The following is a 27,010-nucleotide window of genomic DNA, read 5'->3' on the forward strand; positions in this document are numbered from 1 at the left end:
TACGCTCTGCGCGAGTTCGTGAATGCTATAGCGTTCGGATTTCTAAAAGTAATTTAAGGAAGAAGAACAAGGCGAAAGAAAACGCGTGTTTTGCAAGTTCCTTTCACCGAAGTACACTTCACGACGCTTCCATTAACGCTTTGCTGAACACAGTACAGTACTGAGTTCCTGTTGCCAAGTAGGTCTACCAGGGAGTCCCAGTTGCAAGCAAAAGTTCCAAACCAAAAACTTGAAGTTTTAGGTTGTCCAGGAATTGTAAACAGATAATGAATCTTGATTACGAAACTCGTTTGATAATGAAAATCCTTATAACAAACAAGACGTGTCAGGATAGCAAATCTTGACGGTGAAATACACCTTAATGCGTTCTGGAAATGTCTGAGAAGAGAGCGGACAGCTCCGATACCTGTATTGGATCGGCCAGCGCTTATCACTGAGGTCAGTCTGAAGCTGTACCTGCCATTCAAACTCTCGTCAGACGCATGGACGAACCTTCCCGCCACCCCCCCTCCTCTCTCTCTCTCTCTCTCTCTCTCTCTCTCTCTCTCTCTCTCTCTCTCTCTCTCTCTCTCTCTCTCTCTCAAACTTAATGTTAAAAGCTTGGAATATCTGGCAGTGATAGTCTATGAATATTAATATTTTTCAAATACCGGTTGGAACTAATATATAAAATTAATACATTTTAGATCTTATTGTGCAGAAAATGGGTCGGTTCTGTAGGGCTTCCAGCACGACAAAAAAAAAAGTACATTGGTAATGTTTTGACGGAACGTACCTAAATCACTCTGGCTAGCCTGGAAATCGAACCCTCGCCGACCTCTGACTGACGAGGTGAGTCATGACTTCTAAATTAGATTCATTCATATTCTGCATATTTTTAATGCATATACATTTACATATGTATATCACAAGTCTTTCCAAACTTTGTCGAAATGTATCCAATCAAAAGACATAAATTACCTATTCAATTTTTTATTAAACAAGTAAAAAATGCGCTGAAGTTTCTTCCATGCAACCGAGTTTTCTGTCCGGTGGTGGCCCCAGCCACGGCCCATAAAACTCTTAGCCGCGGCCCAAGAAACTCAGCCACGGTCCGGTGGTGGCCTTTGTTGTTGGTACCTATAGTGCTGCCAGAAGTACGATTATAGCTAATTTTAACCTTAAATAAAATAAAAACTGCTAAGGCTTGAGGGCTGCAATTTGGTATGTTTGATGATTGGAGGATGGATGATCAACATACTAATTTGCAGCCCTCTAGCCTCAGTAGTTTTTAAGATTTGAGGGCGGACAGAAAAGTTCTGACAGAAAAAAGTGCGGACGGATAGCAAAGTCATCTCGACAGTTTTCTTTTACAGAAAACTAAGAGGGGATATGTTAGACATACTCGTATCTGAGACGGAAGAAATTTACACAGAAACTGATGAATTACCTCCAAATAAATCTTCAAACGCTTCACAAGACATGTAACGCCTATTAGAAAGTTTGTTTGTCTTTATCCCATGGCGGTCAACTACCCTCTTTCACCTGGTCTTGGGACCGTCTCGAGTCGGAATCACCTTCCATATTTTATTCTTTGGTATCTGCCAAAAAATTTGTCCTACAACACTTGTTTCATATAACTGCTTGAATATTTTGATTGATTATATCGTGATTTTCGAATCTGCAAAAAGGTCACGTGTTAACCCTTCTTATAAAGATACTTCAAAAAAACTTTTTGCCTTCTTATAAAAGTAACAGTTGGTGATACCAAATACGCGACCTTGACAGGTATGTCATTTCAAATCTAATTAACTAATTTAAGATTTTTATTCCTCTTCTTCTTCAAGGAATAAACACAGTCATTCATGGCTTCCATTACTCAATGAACAGATCATAAGCCACTCCCGATACCGTTTTACTATAACTGTAAGATTTCCCGACTTACGTAATTTCTCTTACCCCATTAAAGTAAGGATTTGAAATGCCAAGCACCGAGTTATCAGTCTTTATCTATTGAAGTTTTTTTAGTAAGGGTTAATTCGGAGCTTATTTGGGTGAAAAAAAAAATTCCGATTGGGTACCAGGCATTCCTTTCTCAGGGTGGCAAAGTTATTGGCCAGCCCATGGTTTAGAAATAAAAACCACTAACTTAATACTAAGATTACCACCCACTTCCATGTCACTCAGTAAATTCTTCCGCCAAATCAACACTCCGTGCAGCCTCATTTCACATTCTTAAAGTTGGTTTTCATATTTTTATGACTGCAACGCGTTCATCAAATTGCGTAGAAATACTTAAATGATCAATTTTATACGCATTTTCGCAATTACATTTCACCACTAAAAGACAATCAGGCTTCAACCAATCTTTGTGAACAGAAATGTTAAACTAGAGAGCAGAGTCGATTTACCCATTTTAAAGCATATGACTTGCAGTTTGCTGGTACTAACCACCCTTACATTCAAGTCGAGTGCACAAGGTGGGTCAAGATATTTCAGCTCAGTCTACGGTTATAAGACTTCAGTTGTAAAGTAAGTTCTTTCTAAACTTCCATTACGCAATTTGTTCTGTTCAAGGTAATTTTAGCCCATTTCTGTTTAGAGCGTGCTTAGAAAAAGTAACATAACCATTGCAATAATAAAAAACAAGCAAGAAAGGGCTGCTAATTCATTTTAAAAGTGAAAGTTTCCGGAAGCCAAGTGTCAATTTTCAACGAATAAACTATCTTATGAAATTACTAACCAGGGTGTTTTCTCACTTTCTCCCATGGCAAGCCAGTCAGCAGTTCATAATAACTTAATTTCGACCTGTTCCTTTAATCGTTGTCGTTGCTTTAGACCAATAACCGTGGCATGAAAAATTTTTGCTGCAAGCTCTAGTCCTAGTATCTTTCCAGATTTATATGTTTCCCTAATTTAACAGAGTAAATTACGCAAAAAAATTTGGAAGTTTGGGAAAAAATGTTTTTCGCTCAATCCTCATACCATATTTAGTCTCTTAATAAAACAAAATACTTCCAATACAAACTATTACGTACAAGCCTATTTCTTGAGGATCTTGTAAGCTCTATCACTCGCAATATTGTATTCGATTACAAAGAGTGTTGTTATAAATTACTGGATGCCTTCGCAGTAAAATACAATCCAGAAGTTATAGGCCAATACTGAGGGATGCAAGACAACTATTGTTAACCGCTTGGTCGGATTCCTTAAAAATTTTAGATACAACACCCTTAAGATTTCCTAAATGTAACTGATAATTTAGTATTACCCTAACCGAATAATCAAGTCGAGTATTTTTGCCTCGAATACACTAAAAGATGCAAGTTTCTTACCGGTTTGTTCTGCATGGAAAAGATGGTTAACAATGTTATCAGAGAAGCCAGTAGGTCTAACTTTGTTTCACTCATGTCGAAATTATTCTCAAGTCACCAGACATCGTAACCTGAAAGCAAAATACGGACAGTTTTAATGCTTTTACAGAGTCCAAGAAGAGCATGTTATGAGTTTGAAACTTATTATGAAAATGAGAAATAAGTTAATTAAAACCGGTCGACAACTAATTCATCCGATGATTTGCTACGAGAAAACTTGAGAAACAGATACTAATAATAATAAAACTTGACACAATCTACACAAACCGATCCACAGCATTAAAATCATTAACCAGCTCCGAAAAAAAAAAAAATATTACCAGCTCGCTCTTAACTAGTATCATTACACATAACGTTTGGTCAAATGAAAGATTAACGTAAATGGCAACTTTATTTTTCTAATCTCATTTACGTTGATCGTTACATATCGATGATAAGCATGATGAGTAAAGCAACAAATTCATTCTCAAAAATAATAAAATCAGTGAATGCATTTATCTGAAAACCTGACAGCAGGAGTTCTGCTCTTTTATCCATACTCTGGACTGTCAGGAATCCCGCCTTTTATCCATAACTTGGATCATCATGAGTTCTGCTCTTTTATCTGGACCTGGGACGAACATGAATCCTATTTGGACCGTGGAGAGGCACGAGTCCTGCTCTGTTATATGAACCTGAGACTAACATGAGTCTTGCCCCTTTATCTGTACCTGGGAGAGCCATGGGTCTTGCCCCTTTTATCAGTACCTCAGATTATCATGCCTTGCAATCCATACTTAACAATATTACAACCTGTCCTTTTGCCTGGGACCAGTATGAGTCCTGCCCCTTTTCATCTAGATTTGGATCCAGCATGAATCCTGCTCTGTTATCTCAGCCTGGGACCATTGAGTCCTGCCCTTACCTAAGACTATCATAAGTCATGTCCTTTTAGCCTACTTGACCTGGGACTAGCATTTTCCTTGCCCTTTTTTTTCTGGCCTAAGACCAGCATGAGTTCTGCCCTTTTATACAGACCTGGGACCTCCCCTTTTATTCAAACTTGAGCAGGCATCAGTTCTGTCCTTTACTTAGTTCTAGGGCCAGCATCAGTCCTTCCCTTTTATCCAGACAGACTTGGGACTGCACGAGTCTTACCTATTATCCTACCTAGGGTCAGCGTAAGTCCTGCCTTCTTCTCCAAACCTGAGAACATCGTGAGTTCTGCCCTTTTATTCATTCTTTGGACAGTCATGAGCCTTGCCCTTTTATCAGACCTGGGACTGGCACGAATCCTGGCCTTTTATCAGGAACTGGGACTGACGTGAATAGTACCCTTTACCCAGACCTTGGACCAGCTTGACTTTTGCCCTCTTGTCCAGAACTGAACTGGCTTGAGATTATAAACTCTCACAGCTAGAGTCGAGAATACAAGAATAAATATGCAGACCTAACCTTCTAGATCAGCTTTCCACAGAATGAACATTTCAAGAGGTAGGCTACCCCGTATTTAGAACGAGTGAACGTTACGTTAACAGTGCTGGAATATTACGCTCCATTTATCAGAAGAAACTCACTTGGTCTTGAAACGCACTGACCTTGTAATGGAAACGCCGGTCGTCAACTCTTGGATTTCACAATTCATTACCCTGTATTATTTTCGAACGTCTTTGTTGGCTGACGTTTATTTATGTAGGCCTATATATGTTTTCTTGGTTTTTTCCCGTTTTATCGTCGTATCTACGGGTTTCCTCTTTTTCACTAAGAGGGTTCGAGAAAAGTTAGGGGACTTCTGGAATGGTTTATTCAAATGTGTGTGAATTTTCAATAATGAAAACTGTAATTTCTAATGGAGCTGTCTCCTATTATGAGAAACTGTTTAATTATTAAAGAAATTTCAGCGCCCCCAGAAAAACACAACAAAAAACATGTTTTCAATATACAGGAAACTCTTCAGAAAGTATCCACACTCTTGCTTGTATAGCTGTCAAAAACTTATATGCTATTTTAGCCTAGCAAGATAGACTCAAAAAAAGCATGGGCTAAGATTACCCTTTGTTTAAATAGTGAATAGGATGGGGGGGAGGGAGGAAGTGGGTCACTAAAAAATTCATAACATTATTGTGGGTATGCGAGGCCTTTCAGTTGGTAAACCCAGGTCCAGAGGTCCACAAGCTTCATATATCCTTAACGCGCTTACAGGTCACCTCTGGAAGATGGCCCGTGCCAGCATAAGGCCAGCTTAATTTATACCAACCAATAATTCGGTCTTTAAGGGCAAGTGGAACCTGCCTTACCTAAATAGCAAAACCCTAGTTTTGATCCCCGATGGCGGTAAAAGTGGTTCTGGTCCATTTACTGAGAAACCGGTTCTTTATCTGTTGACCTTAGTAGTGAAACAAACACGCAAGAGTTGGTTGACTGTTGAGGATCACTGCCCAGGGGCTAGCAACCAGTTTCCCAAAATACACAGTGAAAACAGGAGTTTTGCATCCAGTTTGAAGACTTGTTTTCTAAGAATTGTGTAGCTTGTTTTAGCATCTCAGATATTTAAGACTTGTTTTCTATAATTGTGTACATAATAGTAAATATATAATGTATGTATAATTACACACATATTTAATTTTTCAATGTTCAAATATACAAATATTCATCTGAAACAAGTCTTAAATGCCTTTAATATGCAAAACAAGCTTTTATGGAAGAGAATGCCTTTAAAGTGAAGAAAAGGCAAAAAAGAAAAGAGAATTAAATATATATATATATATATATATATATATATATATATATATATATATATATATATATATATATATAATGATAAATTAACATATAGAAATGGTAACATGAAAAAAAACAACAGTACACGACGCTTAAAATAATGTGTCCTGTTTTGAGAAATAATTTCACAATTTTCGTTAATTTATGTCTATTCTGAAAATGACCGTATTGTTCCCCACAGTTCACCCAACAATAATTCTACGCTCATTATTCTCAACTGAAAACCACTACTCCCCGTCTCCGGCTCCCCTACTTGTCACATACAGAAGGCGGGAGATTATACGGGCTTCGCCCTCTCCCAGCTGGACACCTGAAGCAGGAAGTGATTGATACACAAGTATTAATAACTAAACTCTCTTTCATACTCTCCCCCCCTTTCTCTCTCTCTCTCTTTCTCTTTCGAGATTATAAGACGCGTAGAAAAAGTTAGAACAGTGGACGTCGCTTCCTGAAGATTATGAACGAACAGAGCACACTTTGGTACTACAAGTGTTCCCTAAGAGCTGCTGTATTTCCCCATTCTTGCCTACTATTCTTCTTCTTTACTTTTCACGTATCTCGCCTGATCTCGGTTGCCTGTAGTTATAGCAGATGGGATTTGCCTATGAAAAGCTCCCGGGAAAGGATCTCGTAAAAACTCAAAGGAGTCGAATGCCAGAATTCATCCACAATCTTTAGGAAGCAAGGACTACCGTTCTAGTTTTCTGCGAGTCTCATAATCCACACACACACACACACACACACAGAGAGAGAGAGAGAGAGAGAGAGAGAGAGAGAGAGAGAGAGAGAGAGAGAGAGAGAGAGAGAGAGAACAACTCCTTATCTGAGTAGTACGTGTGAAGAGGTCTAGGGGTAAGAGGTGGTAAAAAGATTAAGGTGAGAAGATGGATCAGTGTGTTTTGGCTGGTTTGAATGGTCGTATGGAGGGAAATAATATGCATGAAAAGTGTGTGTGTGTGTGTGTTAATGGGAACCTATAGGTAGGACGAAAGAACAAAGCCTAAGAAAGTGCTGGTTAATGGAAGAGGTGTTGGAATGGCGGGTCCTTATAATCCAAAAAGCATGATAATGCTTGCAAAACAGACGTGAGGTGGATAACGAGCCCTCTGTGTAAGTCTGAAAAAAGGCTGATGTTTTGGAAGTTTTCTGCGTGGGAGGTTCATCTTTTATTTAGCAGCAAAAGCCTGAACTAGGCAGCGACTGCTCTGTTATTCTCAGGAACATCCCATATTAAGGAAAATTATATTGAGTCTTCAAAGAGAACGAAAACGGGTATGAGCCTAGCAACCTCACCCATATATAACTTACTAAATGCATTCTTTAGGCTCCACCTCTACCAAACGGAAAACATGAATATAATAAAATATGTGTACATATCACAATTAATAATAATAATAATAATAATAATAATAATAATAATAATAATAATAATAATAATAATAATGTACTTTCCACCTTTGTTGCAATCAGACACAACCGATCAATTACCACCCAAACCAGTGGATTACTGTAATATTGGACCTAAACTAAATATTCATAACTTATTAACTGCATAATTTTCTTCAGAATCCCCCCTCCCCCCCCCACCACCACAAAAAGGCTGTCTCTTAGAACAAGACATCCTACAACACCTTTCCATTATATGCTAAAATCTCTGCATTTTAATCTTTCAAAATAAACTATCACTGAATTATTTCTGTCGGCAGAATGACGTAAAGTTTCCTTAAGCCCTCTGAGCACATCCCATTGTGCAATTAGACGATATCAGCTACACCTGATATTTGAATAGTGAACTAATATTGATGGACAATTTCCGTTTACAAAAAAGCATAGGATCAAGTTTCGTAATCAACCTATGGTATTAGGACTTGGCTCTATAACTTCAGATTTCGGAAATCTTTTCCCAAACTGCTATTTACTCAGCTTAACCTGCTCGTTTGTTCGTTGGGCCCTGGATCTAACTCCTGTATTCGTCACCAAGTTAAGTATACCTTAGTTTTACCAGACCACTGAGCTGAATAACAGCTCTCCTAGGACCAGCCAGTCTTGAGGAAGAGAGTCGAAAAATACGAAGTAATTTGTCAAATATGATAAAAAGCACCATAATGCAGTATATTGCAAACCAACAAAATATTTTTGGCCTAATGATATATTGTTCATTTTTTGTTCTTAAAATATGAAATCAATGCTTTTTACTCATTATAATACAGTATATTGCACTGTATCTGACAAAGACAAAATTCTGACTATGTTATAGACCCAAGTTCTCGAGTTAGACCTATGCTTAAGTATCTTCCATCAATCGGTTAACTATCTTCGGCCTGCTACCACGTATTATTGCCTAATACAGAGGAACACATTTCCTGCTGTTTCGTAGATTCGAAAAAAAATATTTTTTACGCTCTATGCAATTAGTAACATCACTGTACATGAAGAATGGCAAAGGACAGCACATTGATTTTAATGATAACGAATAAGTCGTGGTCGCATTGGGCCAGAAGCAGCAACTCTTACACGTATTAACCTTTCAGAACCCAGTCTCACTAAAATTAGCCTAACCTATCGCCTGTACCTAACCTAACCTCACCAACCTACTCTAGTTTGCTGGCTAACCTCCAATGGGTGACGGTGACGACCTTTACCAATAACACAGCCCATAAATGATTAGCCTAATCTCAACCATTGGGAGCTAACCGAGTTGTGATCAGAAACCACTGGTAGATTAATAAAAGTATTACCTTTCCTCGGCATGTTGGCGTTAATCTTGCTCGGATGTACCAAAATTTGTTGATGAAAGCTCTCGATGAAATAACTGAAGGCAACACCACTGTTTACAAACACAGGGTTTACAAAGTATTGGAAATTACACGTGTCACGGGACTAGTTTTCTATGCGGGTGGATCAGCCGTGTGATTGGTGCGCTGACGTAATTCATAATGGCATATTTTCCAAGTTAAATAGTAAAATGTAAATAATAAAATAAAAATATACAGATGACGTACTCTGTTTAGTATTGCACCATAAAAGTATCCTTTATGAATGTTCATCACCTACGCTTTGTTTTCTACCATCATCCACACAAAATGCAATCACACACTTTTCTGACATTTTCTTTACCAGATTCACAAGTGGATCTTTTATAGAGTGGTCGTCGTTGCACGTAGCCATACGAGGAGTTGCTAATTGTCAGAAGGAGACTCAGTTTTTTTCACAAAAACTTTCGAATCTTGGTATTAGAGCGAATTCATTAGCATCTAAAGTTGCCACCAATGACGGCGCCACAATGTAGCTAACCAAATTGTTTGCTGATGTGACAATTTCTCCCAGAACATGGACACCCGAGCCGTGCATGCATTACTAGTGCTTTGGCATAGGTTTATAATTACGCTCTGGTTATTCGTCTTTTATTGTTAACTCAAACTTTTTCTTGAAATCTGAGATATATAAAGAATGTTAGTTAACTTGGTTATAGAACAACTGGCTCCCTGCATGCTTTATACGTCTAGCTTAAAACTAACCAACGTCTTTAGTTAATAACCAAAGGCACCCGTGCTGAGTAATGCATTTAGTCACGTGATCCTGGTAACATAGTATTATATTTGGATCATGTTCGGTCCCAAGTTCGATTCCTTGGCGAGAACGAGCGGATGGGCGTGCTTCGCTGAAACCCACTGTACCTCAGTTGTTGACCCATGCATGGAATTACAAACCTGGTAGTTAAGTGGGTCTGGTTGCGGCAACTAGGGCATGGGCTAACAATTTCACCCTCGAAATCTTGGTGAGAACCGGGAGGCTAACACCTTCGGGCACTACCGGTTACATTGGATAAAAGAGTATGGTTTAATACTGTTATAGTGTGGATGCTTCTCTCTCTCTCTCTCAATCTACTATAAATAATGACGTAGGTTTAAAAAAGCGGGTAAATACTCCATATCCACTTGATAAGCCTTTGTTGTTAGGCATTAATTTATTAGTGATAAACGACTACAGGTATTTTACCACGAGCCTGATAGGCCTAGAAAAGTCATCTTAGTCCCATGTGTTAGTTTTGCAACAGCCAGCGTAAATCCTGTATTTTTTTGAGATAGTAACGTCGAAGTATGAATTCCTTTGCGCTTACAAAGTACACCTGCTATAAAACAACTTTTTTCACTGTTTAAGTTAATGTAGCTCAGATTATCCATGCAAGCTAAGTTGGAAGTGGTCATGTTTTTGCCAATCTCAGTGAACGACTAAACAGATTAGAATGTTTCTGAGCAAAGACACTCTTTGGGCAATTCCATCTCGATATTTACGTACTGATTTTTATCAGAGAAGACCGGAATCATAAATATTTGACACATTTAATAACGATAATTTTAACAATGCATATAAATTACTAGACGGTTTTTATCGGATGCATGCAAGCATGATCAGTGATAAATGTTTTTAGAAACAGAAGATTTAGCTCTCTGTTGAGTTTATTTTAGAGAAAGGGAATGAAAAACAAGAAAAGAAATCCAAAATGAAAAACATAGAAACGAACGCAACCAACGATGATGACGCAATCGTTATGTACTGCAGTAAGACCGTAATTTACGGGGGGAACACATGAAGCATACAGTGAATAGCGTCAGCACAGGTAACAAGCAAGAGTGATGCAACTATCGGGCACCACACAGGGACCTAAGGAAGGAGGAAGCCCTTAGCGACTTGCCGCTTCTGGGCAAGAGAAGACTGTCAAGTATTTTTTTTCAGCTTATCCGCAGAAGCACTTTAACAACTCCCTCAAGTCCACACGATAATGCCATTACGGCTCCCCTACTCACCACTAGACAAATGTAAAAGGATTTACCATTGCGGCACGCGCAGTAATAATTTCCGCCATCGTGCAGATGTTTTTTTATCTGGCAAGATGCGGTCGACCTCCTTGGCATAGCAAACCAACAAGAACACTGTCTTTCCACATACCTCCAAATGTAATCCAGCAGCTGGTTGTTGGGCTTCATTGTCACTCATTGCCCATTCCATCAGCAGAATACTAAGGTTTTTCTTTATCAAGTTTTGTTGATGGGCTACCTTACAAGATTATTAAGTTGCAGCACTCTCAATTCTCGTCTTGTGTACGGGCTTGGAACAGAAATTATTGCTTCAGATCCGGTGATGATTTATTTAACTCTTGTAGATTTAACATTCAATATGACAAAAAAAAAAAAAAATCATGTTTGTGGATGTGCGTATTCATCATCTTTTAATCTGTAGAAGCTACTTAAGCTGTTTGATGGCCTTTTAGTCTTGCTTCTTATAAATGTTTCCTGATTTTTATAGCAATATTAATCTATACCAATACCTCTAGATTATATACAGTCTCCTTGTCCAATAAGCCCATCCTAAGATTTAAATTCGACATGCTAGATTAGCATTAAATTTTCTAACATTGTTCCGGCTCATTTATATTTATTAACTGTTCCATCGACAGAGATTTGTAAGGGGAATGACATATGTCTGGTATTTTTTTCTCAGTTCATCTTTATCCATAAATAAATTTTAGTTTTTCCTAACATGAAACATTGACTAAACTCACTGACGCTGAACTTTTTTTGTCCAGAGAACAATATTATGGGAGTTCTCGTTTCATTATGATATTCTGGGTAAATATGTGAAGCTGACTGTTATTATCCATGAAGTAGATGGAAAGTTGCTAGGGTCTTGTCGAGTGAATTTGCAGTAAATAGCCGAGTGTTACCTTTCCATTATTATTACCATCATTATTACTATAGTAAATGGTTGTGGACTGCTTCCAGGGAAAGTTGTTTGACCTTCCCATGGATTTTAGAGCAAAAAAATTGTCAGAGATTTAGATGAATGACAGAAACTTAAGAGACTCAGAATATGCAGATGATGCCGTTTTAATCAGCAAAACAAGATTTAAAAGCCTGCTTAACAGAATGCATCATGTATCCAGGGAGATGGGACTTAAGATAAATCTAAGAAAAACAAAGGTAATGATGACAGAGTAGGCAGTGAGGGATGAAACAATAGATGGAAAAAAAAAAATAATGATATCCACCACCAATACAGGTTCTCTTGAGTTGGAATTTAAATATGTAATGAGACAAATGATATATCAAACAACAGGCAAGCTGAATAAGGTCTGGAAAACAAACAGAGACTGAAATTGCATATGGAAGTAAGATTATGCATATATCTGATAGCATGCATATTGTTTTACAGACATGAACAACGGTATAACAATGAACATTTATCTAAAAGATTTTGTCACTTTGAGATTAAAGCTTTCAGAATATTAAGAGTAAGATGGATGGATAAAGTGGGAAATGATACCACAGAGGAAATTATGGTGTTCCAGAAGTAGATGAGATAATGATGACCAGAGATGGAAAAGGACTTGAACATGTCCTTGGCAACAGCCCTGATAGAATTGTATGTGATTATGTCAGCTTGGCTCCTGTGCACACCAAAAGACCCTGACCCATTCATATGAAAACTATACAACATGAGGCTGGAGATTTGTGGAAGGTAAAGTACAGTAAAGTTATGAGAGGCAGAATTTCCAAGGTCCTTTGTGTCACATGGTACAAGTATCTGAGACGACAATAAGCATGTACTACAAGGATTCCAGGAGGCTGCTGACATCTTTACAAAATGGTATTTCAATAGTAGAACAAAATACCCAAGGCACACCTGCAGATATAGTAAACTTTATAAACAATAACTAACTTCTTGGAAGCATAAGATATGAATTTAGTGAAATGACAGCTATAACCAGAGGTTATCATTAAACCTTATCAAATATTCATACTCCAACTCAAACGACTTCATTACTTACATTTATGTCAAGACAAGCCGCCACTAAATTCTGCATCGAGAAAAGAAAATTCCTACACAATGCTTGAAAATAAGCTTCCAGGGGAAGAAAATGCAAAACTGTTAAAATATTTTTCAATAAGAATTCTTACATTTCAATCAGTATAACAAATCTTATAGACATCTTTACAAAACTTAAGAGAAATGTAACTTAAAATATCAACCTTAAAAGTTATAAAATACAAAGGACTTTAAAATGATTCAATTATATTCTTTACGAATAAAATGTGAGCACATCTTTTCTTAAAATAATTACTAGGGAAAACAAGAATTCATGTAGTAGAAAAGTGGCATTTACATAAATTATCATCTCTGAATTATTACAACTTCTAGTGCCAAGGTACATGGGAAGGATGAGCAGTTGGTGCCAGTTTGAAGTATCGTGCTGTGTGGTAACCAGTTGCAGAAGTCGTTCCTCCAGTCTGCTGAGAAACGTTGCCCGATGCTCCACTGTCTGCTATGTTGACCACGCTCTCACCTCTCAGGGTTGAAATGCAGCGCCATATATCAAGGTAATTGGCTGGAAATAAATTGCATAATTAGAGTACTTATCATATTTGTACTTTGATGCGTTTTATAATGCTGTGAATGATGTAAGGGTTCAGAACATAAAATGCCTCTGATTTCAAAATTGTCAGCAGTAAGGCTTTACAGTATTGACTTTCTTTGAAACTACAGGTATTATCATTAGCATCCTGAAAAACTTTTAATCTGCATGAATGAAAAACGAAGATCCAGAAGGCAGAAGCTCTTCAGATGCAAAATTATCTCGACTAACAATACAATTTTATTCCACTTTTTTATACAAAATAGAACAATTAGACAGTTGCTCTTCCAAGTGCAAATCTACCAAATCCTTTACATTTTGAAGTTTTGCTTGTCCTGGTTTGCCAAACTATTTCCTTTAGAGGAAAACTGTATCTTCATAATTTACAAAAAAGCCTCCATGAATATATTACCTTTCCAAAGACGTACACAGCCATCATCCCCTGATGAAGCAAGGATTGTACCAGTCATGTTCCAACACACTCTCCAAACTGTTGATCCATGGTCATCAAACCTGCCTGCCAGTCTAACCTCAAAGCTAGACAAACTGCTCTGATTTTGCAAGCTTTCTTGTCTGAAATAGAAAGGTTTTCCCTTATTATTGAAAACAGTATGTCTATACATAAAAGATTTTGTACATTTTTATATGCCTAACCATTAATACAAGAATTAAGAGGTTTCGAGAAAATTCAAAAGTGGTGTGCCTGGGTGATGTTTCTACAAAATGATATCCAATTCTATCAGTAACACAAAATAAGAAAATGCTTTACAGTGGAATATTTTTTAAGACAGGAGTAATGCAATACCTATAGTTCCGTGTATAAAGACAACCTTTAGATAAGACAAGGTAAGAAATGATGCAAATTTTCATGAATTTATCTCATATCTGTAGTATAAGATGACTGCAAATTACAAAACCATCTGTGTATAGGTAAGCTTTTGCAACAACAAGTATCTTATGAAATATTGGTTATGTAAAGATGATGTCATAAATGCTACCCGTATTTACTTATTGTATCCTTAGAAATTGTTTTGTTGACGTTTCATTGCCAATCACAAGCAACCTCTAACAAAAGTCCGATAATGTATAATAATTATTTTACACAATTATCGTTCAGAAGACTGAATTGTTCTAAACAGTTACAAACAGCCATTTACCTATACTTCAACAACAATCACAAACTGTCTAAGTCTCTTAAAATTTCTTATTAACTTAAAGTATACCCATATCAATCATGGAACCACCATCGAAAAGAAGAAATGAGGCAGCTAGTTTTAAACTGAGTAATTGAAAAATAAAGGTTGTATGTAATCCAAAATTGTGTTATTTACCACCAAAATGATAATGAATTTTTAATAAAAAATGAACAGGGAATGATATTTGTTTGTTTAAAATACTATCACATACATAGTATAAATTTTGTAATTACAATTAATCATGTCTACAAAAACAAAAGCATGGGCGCCAAACATGGAAGGAAATGCTAACACTTTTATTTTTGTAGACATGATTACTTGTAAGAAAATCCTGGTGTCTCAAAAAATTATTTTTTACTTTTTAGTGCATTTTAATAAAAGCTTAAACAAAATTTTAATTTTTTAATTTTATACTTTTTAGTTCTGACAGAAACTGTAACCAATTTATGACTGTAGCTAATGAAATTGAATGTGATATCCTGTCGAGCCTAAGAAAGTTTGAAAAATCTGTAGAGTTATTAACTTATTCTACCAAGTCAAAGAAGGTATGAAAAATCTGGAGATTTTCATACAAATCCTGAGATACTGGGAGATGTCACTTTAGGTTGTACTGTCACCAGGGTTGAATAAACATGCAAAATTCCAAGTCCATCAGATGAAGGGAACAGGTCGAAAATTGAGTGGCAAGTTTTAACCCACCAATGGATATTCCTTGTATAGCCCATATAACCAACACCTAATGTCCAACCACTTAAGGAAATTGTGTCATAGATAAATCTTCAATTTCAGTTTATCCAGTCATTCAATTTTAACAATTTGAGATTCTGGGGGGTTCCAAAACTTATTTAAGGTAAACACCACCAAGTTCTGGCTTCTCACTTATGGGCTAAGGGATTATTTTCTTTTATCACTCACTATAGATGTGTTTCTCATGATATAAAGCTGGCTTTGATCTTTTGAAGTGGAAAATTGTACTTTTTGTAATCATTTTAAAAATGAAAATTATAAAAAATACAATTTGGAATGTATTGAAGCATATGGAGAACAGAAATTTTTGTACCTTCTGTAAACAACTATTTAAAAAATTTGTGTATTTAAAAACCACCATGAATTAAGTATGATAAATTCACTTCCTAACTACAGTTTATATACATATTAAAATTTCTTCCTATTATTGCATACAGAAGATATATCAATTACATAAAGGAAAGAAATTTGTATGTTGTCATCTGAATCTCAAAGGGTTAAGGGTATTGCAATTTCTTTGGACAATTCATAGGAATGTTCTGGATTTTAACTCATTATCTGGTTGAAACAATAAAAATGATTAAAACAGCAGCTTTCCAGCTATGCAAACTTTACTTTGGCACCTCCCAATTTTGGAATAATCCTTTAGGACAAGCACTATAAGTCTAGAAATGTGACTCAAAGGGTCTTCAATTAGTTTATTTTAATATATCATAAAAATATGTAATACATTACTTGTTTGGTTTGAGAGCAATAATCCTCACATCCTTCGTGGCAATTCCTAGCAGGTGGTAAGAACGACCAAGGTTTGGCGCAAAGGCAATATCGTGAACAGGCTCTGTGATACCTATCAAGGTCTCTACCCGGGTCCATTTGCGTGTATTTGCAGAGAACTCATATATGAAAGCTTTACCACCTGAGGAAGGGTTTGGATCATCACTCCCTACCGCAATTAGCGGTGAATGAAGCCTGAAAACAAGTCCAGCACGTTAGCAATGAAAATACAAAAACTACTGAGAATGAGTGGTAGCAGTTATGGCAATAGTAAAATGAAAATTTCAGGAAACTCACAGAACTTATAAGGAAATTTAAAACTTCTTAAGCCACAGCACTCGTGTCAATTTATAAATTAAAACTATATTAGTTATTTAACATTCAAAATATATATATACAGCATATTTACAAACATGTATCCATTCAATGAAAAATCTAAATTCTGAATGTATACCGAGAGGGTGACGGATTCCACGAAATGCAGGAGCAAGGCATTTTGCAATGTATTTCATGCTGTAGTGACCACTGATTCAAATTCATAACGTCAGGGGCTTCATATATGCGTACCTGTTTATGATGGAAGAATAAAAGGTCAAGATATTGCCACTCCTCAATATACAAACTTAAGTGGCTATTTCAAAAACTTGATGGGCCTATTTTATCATAATTATCCATAACATTAATATAATGAAACTTTCATGACAGTCATGCATCATGATGTTTAAGACCAGAGCTGCAGTGAGCAGGAAGAAATCTAAACTACTCCCACAAAAACCTACTGTCACCTACTTTCATATGTTACTTACAACCTAAATGCATAAATTTCTCAAGCTCTCTAAACATTACTTACTACAGTTCAATCTACCTAAAAACCTCCCTCTCTCCTTATTAAACACCTGGAGCAGCTTTTCATTGAAAATATTTTAGGAAGCACGGGCACTAGTAACACGTTATTGGGTAAATAAAAGCGAACACAAGGAAGTTATTTTTCCTGCAGACATAAAAACCATGTACAGTATTTGGTATTTTCTGGACTTTTTCTTGAGTAATAAAAGTGGTACTAACATCTTCATCTTCCCAAAAAGACAATATATTTCACAAAGTAATTCTAGTCATTTTGTACAAAAGGGGTACCAGCCTTTTTTTACCATTCCTCTTTATCAAGTGTGTCTTCCCTTACTTATGGTCACAATTAGGAGGCTATGCTGTATCATATTCAGGTAAATTCTACAAATCATTCTCAACTCCGGATTTATGAAAACTTTCAAGCTGGTGTACAGTTCTTATTTCACATCAGACAAACTAAATTTGAAAGTACTTATGATTGTTTATATACAGCTTTTTAACTAGAACCCCAAAGTTTTAATTTTCAACTTCCACAGGGAAAGCATACACACTTATAAAATTTAAAAAATCTAATAAATTATAGCTTTACAAAAACTTTATAAATGAATACAATATACAGTACTGTAAATTTGGGAGATTTTGCCAAAATATCCTTGTGGGATTTGTGTCAAGTACTTGTCATTTATTACTGACTGAAATTTGGGCATTCACATAAAATGTTTACTCAATAATCAACAGCATCTCTAAAAACAGGAACCGAGTCACGAGGGGTGACCGAGAATTAAAACGTGTTCCCAATCCCCTGACAGCATCCCACCTTCTACATGCCATCAGAACTCTACAGTGGGTTAAAATAGATTTAATTTGTTGTTACCAGTGTCATCATTATACATATCCTACCTCTTGTTTATTTTAGTGAACTACTGCAATGTCACATTAATTTATATGGTCTAGCTATGACTACTAGGTAGCAGCTTAGCCTGCAACTTTATTCCCTTTAATGCCTAAAAGAGTATGGTTCCAACACAGTAGAGCACTAAGGCCAATTTTAGAATCAAGACCTTCTAAGCAAGAAAATTCTGTGGAAAGCACAAAATCTGAGGGGCTTTTATGACACTTCTTGAATTGCTGGGCATTACACACATTTATGAAGATGTGTTCTTTATAATCTTAACAGCAGATACAATTACAATCAATTCAGATATCAAAGCAGACTATATTAAGGATATTAAGTTGCTCATACTTAATTCTATTTCATCATATTTCTTCAAGCAGACTCCTTACAAAAACCATTTTTCTGGGAATTTAATAGCCAATTTCCCTCCTAACAGATACTGTACATCTGTATTCAGTACCCTGTATAACAGTCCTCTTTTAAAAATTACAACTATGGAATAAAGCAATGTCTTTTAGAGTAATAAACTTTGTTAAACCTCACCCTACCTAATACAACTATATTAAGTTACCTACGTAACAGACTTCCTAAAAGATACAAACATGACTTAAAAAGCAATAGCTGGTAAAATAAAAACTTACATAGCCATCTGCAGAGCATGTAGCTAATTGAAGCCCTTGAAGTTTAGGAGCGAATTTCACATCAGTGACTGAAGTACGAGAATCCACTAGACCGGCTCGCTTAATCCACGTGCTATGCACATTATGACCAGAATCAGTTACTGAAATATATATTATCCTAAAATATCACAGTACAATCATTCTTATGTACATTACTTATTAACAAGATTACAATAAATTTTGGTAAGTTTTAGAAATAGTTGTGCAGCACTTAAATAATTATTCCAATATTTTACAAACTGCTAAATACAATATTAAATTCATTCAAGACTGACCTTAAAATACTATCATTGGAGCTAACAAGCCTGATGTTTCATTATCAAATACATTGTTGACAGCCAAATTGCTTGGGCACAATACAAAAGCCTTTGTACTCTGCCTCAGCTAAAGTGCTTAATATTTTACACCACGTAAAGAGCACATTATGAACTTCCAATTAGCAAAATCCAAGACAATTCTACAAACTAGAACTTTTATATTTTTTTCTTACTATGAAAGAAAATGAAGTTGACAACATGTACTCTCTAAATAAATTAGTTTACTGTAAATTCATGGACTCTAGAATCAACAAGTCTACAATAAGCTAGGGATGAAAAGTAAGTTAAAAGAAATTGCCATAAGCCCACTCAGCAGTTGGGAAAAGTAAAAAATGTGCTGAAGTTCCATTGGCACAATCAAGTTTTCTGTACAGTGTATAATGCTTTATGAAACTCTCAGCTGGCCATGGTGGCCTCTGTTGTTGCAATGCCAGACGTGCAATTATGGCTAAATTTAACCTTAAATAAAATAAAAACTACTGAGGCTAGAGGGCTACAATTTCGTATGTTTGATGATTAGAGGGTGGATGATGATCATACCTCTAGCCCTCAGTAGTTTTTAAGATCTGAGGGCAAACAGAAAAAGTGTGGACGGACAGACAAAGCCATCTCAATAGTCTTCTTTTACAGGAAACTAAAAAGAGAAAATAGAGGGGTTGCATCTTGTCTTCCTGTTTACCTTCCCCCAAGTAGGTAAGGACAGAGCTACACTGTTTCCTACGCCTTAGTTAATTTTCTGTCCACTAGATTGTGGGGAGGCTGAAGTGGGTACTAAGAAAGTTAGGTAATATAGAAGTAACAGTTTCAATATGAAAATTGGTATTACTTATACGAATCTTATTTAAAATTCTTATAGCAGCCTACCACATTGACAAGGAAGATGGGATACTGCAGCACTCAGTATAAGTCAGTATACCAAACTTACTAAAAACACAACTGGTTGTAGGGTAAACTTAACAGCTGCTCCTGCCTGATGTAGGTAATCCCTGCCTCCAGTCAAGGACTAACATCAAGGATAATGGATCTCAAATAGTATGTCATATTTAGAGATGACATTATTGAAGGACCTGCTTTAACATAAACCTTGATGGTTATCTCATGCCAAAGATCGTGTTATATAATGCTAGAACAGACCAAATTAAAGTACTTAATAGCAGGCATGCTCTGGCATACTCATACACAAGTGCACCACCATGCTCCCCTTAACTAAACACTAAACATCAGGACTTAAAATCAAAGTGGAGGAAAGGATTCCCTTCACTTTCAACTAGATTTAATGTACAACAACATCAGGAGTGAATACCACATGCTTTAGGTAGCAAAATGCAAAAACTGAATTGCATCTCCATTGCATTGCATGAGCATTGCCTTCTAAAAACAAATTCTTTAAAAAATCCAAGACAAAGCCACAGCTAGACTTCATGTGCTTTCATATTCCTAACACAGCAGAATAAATTATGCAGACTTATCATCAGTGTTTAACTGCATATATAAACCCTAACGGATCTAACTGGATACATGAGAGCCTTCTCTTTATTTCCTAGTAGCTAAGTCAGATTCAGAACAGTGATGGAACAACAGAGAAACTGATTTTTACATAATTTTTGCCCCTAAGTGTGGCAAAAAGGAAAGGACCACATTTAAAAAGCCACCCATATTAGAAAATGTCTGCAACTCACCAACTCTTTGCTATGGCTAATAGTGCTATCAAAGAAAGGATTCTGGATGTTAAAACCTTTAAAGGGGCTTCATCTAGGGGTTCCAAAGATGGTCTAATCAAGAATCCTAAAACCACATTCAAATATCCATCCCAACTTCCTTACATGCATATTAGGGTATTCTATTTCAAATAATCTAAGGATTTTTTAATGTCCCTGTCAGAGATAGTGTTGAAATGACAAAGCACAGACGATAACATGGACCTGTGACCTATGATGTCAGCAACAGTTTCTTAGAATATCTGAAAAACCAGAAAAATTCAATTACTTTTCTAGAGAGGTAAGGCAACAAGAAATCCCTCTAGACCAACACAAATTCTACTTTGTGTACCCTGGTTGTTGGTGGAGCTATTAGTTACCTCTCTCTGGACTGAGTTGAGATTTCCAAGAACTTAAAAATACACTCAAGCTCATAGGATATGGTCAAGAGTCTCCAGGTGGTTAGCTGAAGCATGAAGGGGGATTGGTGAAATCCTAATGAATGGTCACGAGTAAATCCATCCTTAAAGATAGGGATCGAGGTTGATCTACAACCCATGACATCAGATCCAATAACAATAGGGTTATGAGGGTCCATATCACTTTCTTGGAGGTGCAGAATTTGTCTGAAACTGCCCTCTAGAGAGAAAAGGGAGGATAATCTTAAAAGTCTAAACTGGACCAACCAGTCAGCATTACACCAAATGCCAAAACTTTAATTTCTTGGAAGGGAAAAGATCACCTGTTTCTTTATGGTTCATTGAAGACAATGTATATGAAGACCTACAGTTTTTACATTGCATGACATTGTAAAATCATGCTCTTCCAGCTCAAATGATCCACCAAAACATCTTTCTTGCCTGGAACAAACAGTGGCATCAAAGAATGTTCTTGGGCTCTGACCAACAGACTTCCATGGTCAGCAGGAACAGTGACTTGGACTTAGTCCCTCCCTGCTATTGAGGTATAGAAAGTCACTGTTGTGTCTGAGAAGGCTGCTATGTCTCCCCAGAGACAGATCTGCTTGCAGAAACTCCTTCAACCAGCCAACCATTCTAGATTGTTTACACACAGGCCCCTTTCCTTTTCTAATCAACAAAATGACACACCTAGGTTCCGAATCTGCACTAATCCTCAACTTCCTATTCCACATCAGAACAAACATCTTTAACAAGATGTTTTCTGTTCCTATCTGCTTCTCTCCTGTTCTTTTGCCTAATATGCAGTTTCATAACACTAACAGACCAATCGCTAAATACAGAGTAGCAATCTTCCATGCCACATGTGTTGCTGATACCAGTCAAACACTGCATGCGACTGATATGCTTAGTCAAAGACAAATGGTTCCCACTATTAATTCTTTACATCTGGTACTGATGTATAGAAAAAACAGTCACTCTATCCTTGGGGAATCCAGAGGGAAGGTAAATGGAATGATGAGATAAGCTGAGAAACCAAGTATAACCCACTACTTTCTTTTACTGTATTTTTCATTAAATGTGGAGTGAGCCTGTAGCTCAAAAATTTACAGCTACATTGTATGAAAATTAGGCAAGATTCATATAAATAACTTATATTTAACAATTATTCTCAACAAGGCAGTGCTGAAAAGTTACAGTTAGTTTGTCTAGCACCTTAACTAAAGAACAGTTACTGTACATTTATTGCTAAAATGCTTACATATAGATACTTCTGAAAGACAATTACCTACACCCTTATAACCACAATTAAATCTGCCCAAAAAGAACTTACCTATTTCTTCCCAAACTATGACGGTGCGATCAAAGGAACATGTGGCTATGATCTGTCCAAACTCTGGATGCGCCCATGTTACTTTCCACACGGATCCGCAATGCTTCTTCATAGAGCAAGTACAAGTCCACTCACCATCTTCACCCAAGTCCCAAATCTGTAATAAAAATCTACAATAAAAACCACAGAAAAAGCTACCCATGAAAGTAAATCAAAAATTGATTAAAGCATATGTAAACCTCTTGAGAGGTAAAAAAAAAAAAAAAAAAAAAAAAATGGGTGCTCAATCAAGTGCTACATGGAAAAAATCTACCCCACAACTTGAAAGACCCATTTTTGGCTGAACAGGGACAGAGGGCATCCATGAGCAGCATCTGTACACAGTATAGGTTCCTTCTTTATACTGGTATCAAGTTGCCTGCTGTACATTCTAAACCCCATTCCTTTTGCTGCAACACTGTAATTACTCAGTAAATTGTTTTCAGCTTTCATTTAATTATTAAAAGTTTCCCAGTACTGTACAAATTTCAGTAGGAAATTTACAAATTTATTTTGTCAAGGGTACCCGGTCAATCCAAAATACCTTCTCAAACAGTATTCAGGAAGTTTTCAGGGGACAGCTTCATGACTTAACTCTTAAGGTGCACCATGATACATGGAAGCATCATACAATTTTCAATCATAGAGTGAGTTTGGATGCTTTGACCTGTCATTTGAAAAAAAAAGTGCAACAAAACACACAAACTTGACTGTGTCAAGAGATCCTCCAAATTTTCTAAGCAGGATCAACCTAAAAGGCAGATCACTTGGAATACCATGGCCACAACATCTGCAAATACTCCAGCAAAGCTGCTGACAGAGATGGAGTAGGTAGAGAAGCATACCTTAGTTTTACCAGACCACTGAGTTGATTAACAGCTCTCCTAGGGCTGGCCCGAAGGATTGGACATTTTACGTGGCTAAGAACCAACAGGTTACTTAGCAAACCTACAGCGTACTGTGAATCCGAACCACATTATAGCTCCAAATGAATGTCTATCACCAGAAATAAATTCCTCTAACTCATCAGCTGGCTGGCGACTCGAACTTGGGCCTAGCAAGTGCTAGTCCACAGCTCTACGACTCGCCCAACGAAGAGCTTGGAGTAGGTAGAGAGAAGAAGCAGAAGTGATAAGGAAAGTGGGGAGCATACCAGGGAGAAAAAAGTCAAAAGGACTTAGTAGTATCAAAGGTAGAGTAATCCCTTCCTGTGCTGCTTGCTCAACCTCTCCCAGTGCAAAGGAGACTACCAAGCACAGCCCTAGAAGGGCATCAGGGCTACAAGACCTGCCCCTGCAGATCAACAAAAATGGTTCCACTAACAAAGAAACCATAAAGCAGCCACACATGCACACGTCTCACTGTTGTTCACACTTTTGTTTTCCTCCACTGTGAAAACACACAAACTATAAGCATGCAAAAAGAAAACAGCTTCTACTGAAAGTCAGACAAGGTGTGCGCATAAACACACATGCATCCACACCCAATGAGAGTAGAAGAAAAAATGCTGGTTTACAACAGGCAAGTGGGAGTGCCCACCCAACCACCTTGTTACCAAGCTTCACTTGGCCATTAAAAACTCATGCTGAGGAATACTCATACATAAAAGGTGGTAAATATTTCCATAGAAACAAATACACAGTATATCTCTGTAATTACTACTACCCGTCTTCCTTATTTATATTTTAGTTGTGATTGTTGTCAATTACATAAAAAACCTAATGCTTCTGATCTGTTTAACTTATGATTTATGCATTTTATTACCAATCCTGTAGGCATCCAAAACCCTTGTTTCCCACTCAGGTCCACCCATGCATTGTTGCACAAAGGCAAGGAAATGCCTACCAAAACGTCCAATAGTATTTTGGTTGCTTATCAAGAATTTACTGTTTTTTTTTTTTTGTCAGTTGACTGTAATTAACCTGTAATTATCCTTGGAAGTTGTACGCTGGCCATCCTGGAATGCTTTCACGCATGCGCAGTGTTACAGGGGAACTTTTGGTAAAAAGTGGAGTTTACTTCACCGGATGGGGTCAGGGGGCAAAGACCCCCCCCACCCCCAGCTGAGTAATAAGGCCTGCTAGGTTAGGTTAGGTTAGGTTAGATTAGGGTATGTTTAGTTGGTATGGTTCCTTTTATAATAGGTTTCCTTAGCCAATCCCTTATTAAACATGTTGCTCACTGACAACTTGCAAATGCACTGAACCGTACCATAACAACAACAAGGCGGTCCGCTATACCTCCCAACACTTCCAAAACCCTGCGTTCCCAAAGGATCCCCAACCGTGATGGGTAGATATAAAGTTAATAATGAATGAATGACAATAAACACCACCACCTCCTTTAACAGCATCACTAAAAGTAAAGGAAAATTCAGTTTCAAAGGTAATAGTCCGTGCAGAGCACATTATGATTTATATTTTATATGGGTAAAACATATCAAAACCTACCGGCAAGATATCGGCCCATCACCCGACCTCCATAGCTTATACGGCAGAACTGTAACCAGTAAACTCCCCTACGGTACGTTAGGTTGTATATTTAGGTTCTTTTAGTGCCCTCTCATTTCTTGGCCATTTTTGCATGAAAAACCCAAAATAGTTTTTCATGTAAAACTGGCCAGCTTGAGTCTTTTGAAATGGCTGGCTGGAGTCGCCCGAAAAATTACTTTAACCTGCCCCGTCAACGACTGGCGGGAATCAGGACGCGCAACTATTGTAAAGTTTAACCGCTAAAGCCATAGCCTTGAATCCCAGGTGTTAGCCTACCCTGTGGCCAACTAGCCTAGCCTACGATTAACTTCTATACAAAAACACAAAATGTAATGGTATAGGGTTCTTTATTTGCCGAAAAATAAGAAATCCAAAGGTTTATCCTACGACAACTATCGAATTCACGTTGAGCCTACGATAACAAGCAAGCTCTAGGCTACGGTACCGCAAGACTCAGCCCGGCGTAACCCTACCGCAGGCTAGCCTGCTGGGAATGGCTTTAAGCCTAACTTAGGTCATAGCCTGTCCCTATAATTAAATGAATTCCAAAACCAATTGACATCACAACCTGTTTTGAAGTAATTACCTTGACGCTCTGGTCGCTGGAACATGTCGCCATCCGACGACCGTAGAAGTCAAAGGCGACATCGTGAATGAGGTCTTTGTGCTCGGCGTTGAGCGATTTAGCCACAAACATCTTCGAATTACGTTAATATTTGAAGATGGGACTTTCTAACCAACCCTGCAAAGACGGGGGGACACGAGCCTAACCACTAGTTACTGGGGAAACTAACGATCATCACTGTCACATTTGTAATCTTAACAATCGTTTGAAGACTGGTAGTAGTAGTAGTAGTAACAGCACCGAGTTTTGGGTTGCAGAAGTGTTGTCTTTGTAATTGCTCTTCTGAATTCTGATTCAACCTCGGTTTAGTCCAGTGTTTGTTATTTCTTATTATAATCATGTTTTTACTCTACTTCACTTTCACAGGGATGATACCCTCTATGCCAGGCCCTTGTGCTTCAAAATAATTTGTTTCTTCTATTTTATAACTGTCTTTTAGTGTTTTCTCGTCAGTGTCGTAGCTCCTGCAGAATAGGAGAGTCTTTAGTTTTTTTTTTTGAATTTGCTTTCTTCTTGTCTGATGATCTTCACTTCAGGCTGTATTTTGTTGTATAGTCTTGGTGAGCAGTGTACAAATGCTCTCTCGCATCAGTTTTCACAATCCTCATCTCATTTCCATGTTTATTTTGATTTGATCCATTGATACATTTTGACTGACTAAATATATATAGCTGATTGACTAGATTTGTAGTTATAATGAATAATTTGTTCTGTTACCATACGAGATGTATATATATATATATATATATATATATATATATATATATATATATATATATATATATATATATATATATATATGTGTGTGTGTGTGTGTGTGTGTGTGTGTGTGTGTGTGTGTGTGTAATCCTCACCATTGCCTCCAATGCTGCATGACACCAAAGGCCTCTGTGAAATTCCCTCGCTCGTGCCTTACCTGTGCTTTATCCTCCACAAAGTTCGACTCGTCTCCAGCCGCGCCTCTTGGCTGACACAATCACTCAGTATTATCACAGACATCCCTATATCCCTTATAGCATTATCTCGTCTACATATGGAATTTCCGTAGTTTCTCTTGCAGTATCATTTCTAATTCTGTCCTGTCATCTGACTTCTAATATTCTCCTTTAAACTTTATTCTTAAATCAGCAATTTTTTTTCGATGTAATTTCATTGTCATACCTTGAGTCTTGTCCGTATAGCAATACAGATCCTACTAGACTTGTGTATAATCTCACTTTTGTGTGCAGTTTCATTTTATGCGATTTCAAGATTTTTTGCAGCCTGATCATTGCTTGAATGGTCTTGTTTAGTCTTTCACTAAGTTCCAACTCAAGAGAAATATTATTGGATGTTATTGTTCTTTATTTAATATAGCTTCATCCCTTTGTGCATAGTCAGTCCTCGTCACTTCTGTTTTTCTTCTTTTTATTTTGAGCTCCTG

The 27,010-nt window shown here is 37.1% G+C and overlaps 1 protein-coding gene across 1 annotated transcript; it reads right to left on the reverse strand.

Moving 5' to 3' along the window:
* Positions 1 to 13,041: 13,041 nt before the first annotated feature.
* Nup44A (nuclear pore complex protein Nup44A) lies at positions 13,042 to 25,825 on the reverse strand. Its single transcript, XM_067130939.1, has 7 exons — positions 25,549 to 25,825; positions 22,432 to 22,588; positions 18,627 to 18,766; positions 16,699 to 16,811; positions 16,206 to 16,439; positions 13,940 to 14,100; positions 13,042 to 13,500 (listed from the first exon to the last, which is right to left on the reverse strand). Exons 1-7 carry the CDS (start codon positions 25,657 to 25,659, stop codon positions 13,310 to 13,312), a joined length of 1,107 nt encoding a protein of 368 aa, XP_066987040.1. The 5' UTR covers positions 25,660 to 25,825; the 3' UTR covers positions 13,042 to 13,309.
* Between the last annotated feature and the right edge of the window lie 1,185 nt (positions 25,826 to 27,010).

Source organism: Macrobrachium rosenbergii, chromosome 29 (assembly GCF_040412425.1).
Source record: "Macrobrachium rosenbergii isolate ZJJX-2024 chromosome 29, ASM4041242v1, whole genome shotgun sequence".
Lineage (NCBI taxonomy): Eukaryota > Metazoa > Arthropoda > Malacostraca > Decapoda > Palaemonidae > Macrobrachium > Macrobrachium rosenbergii.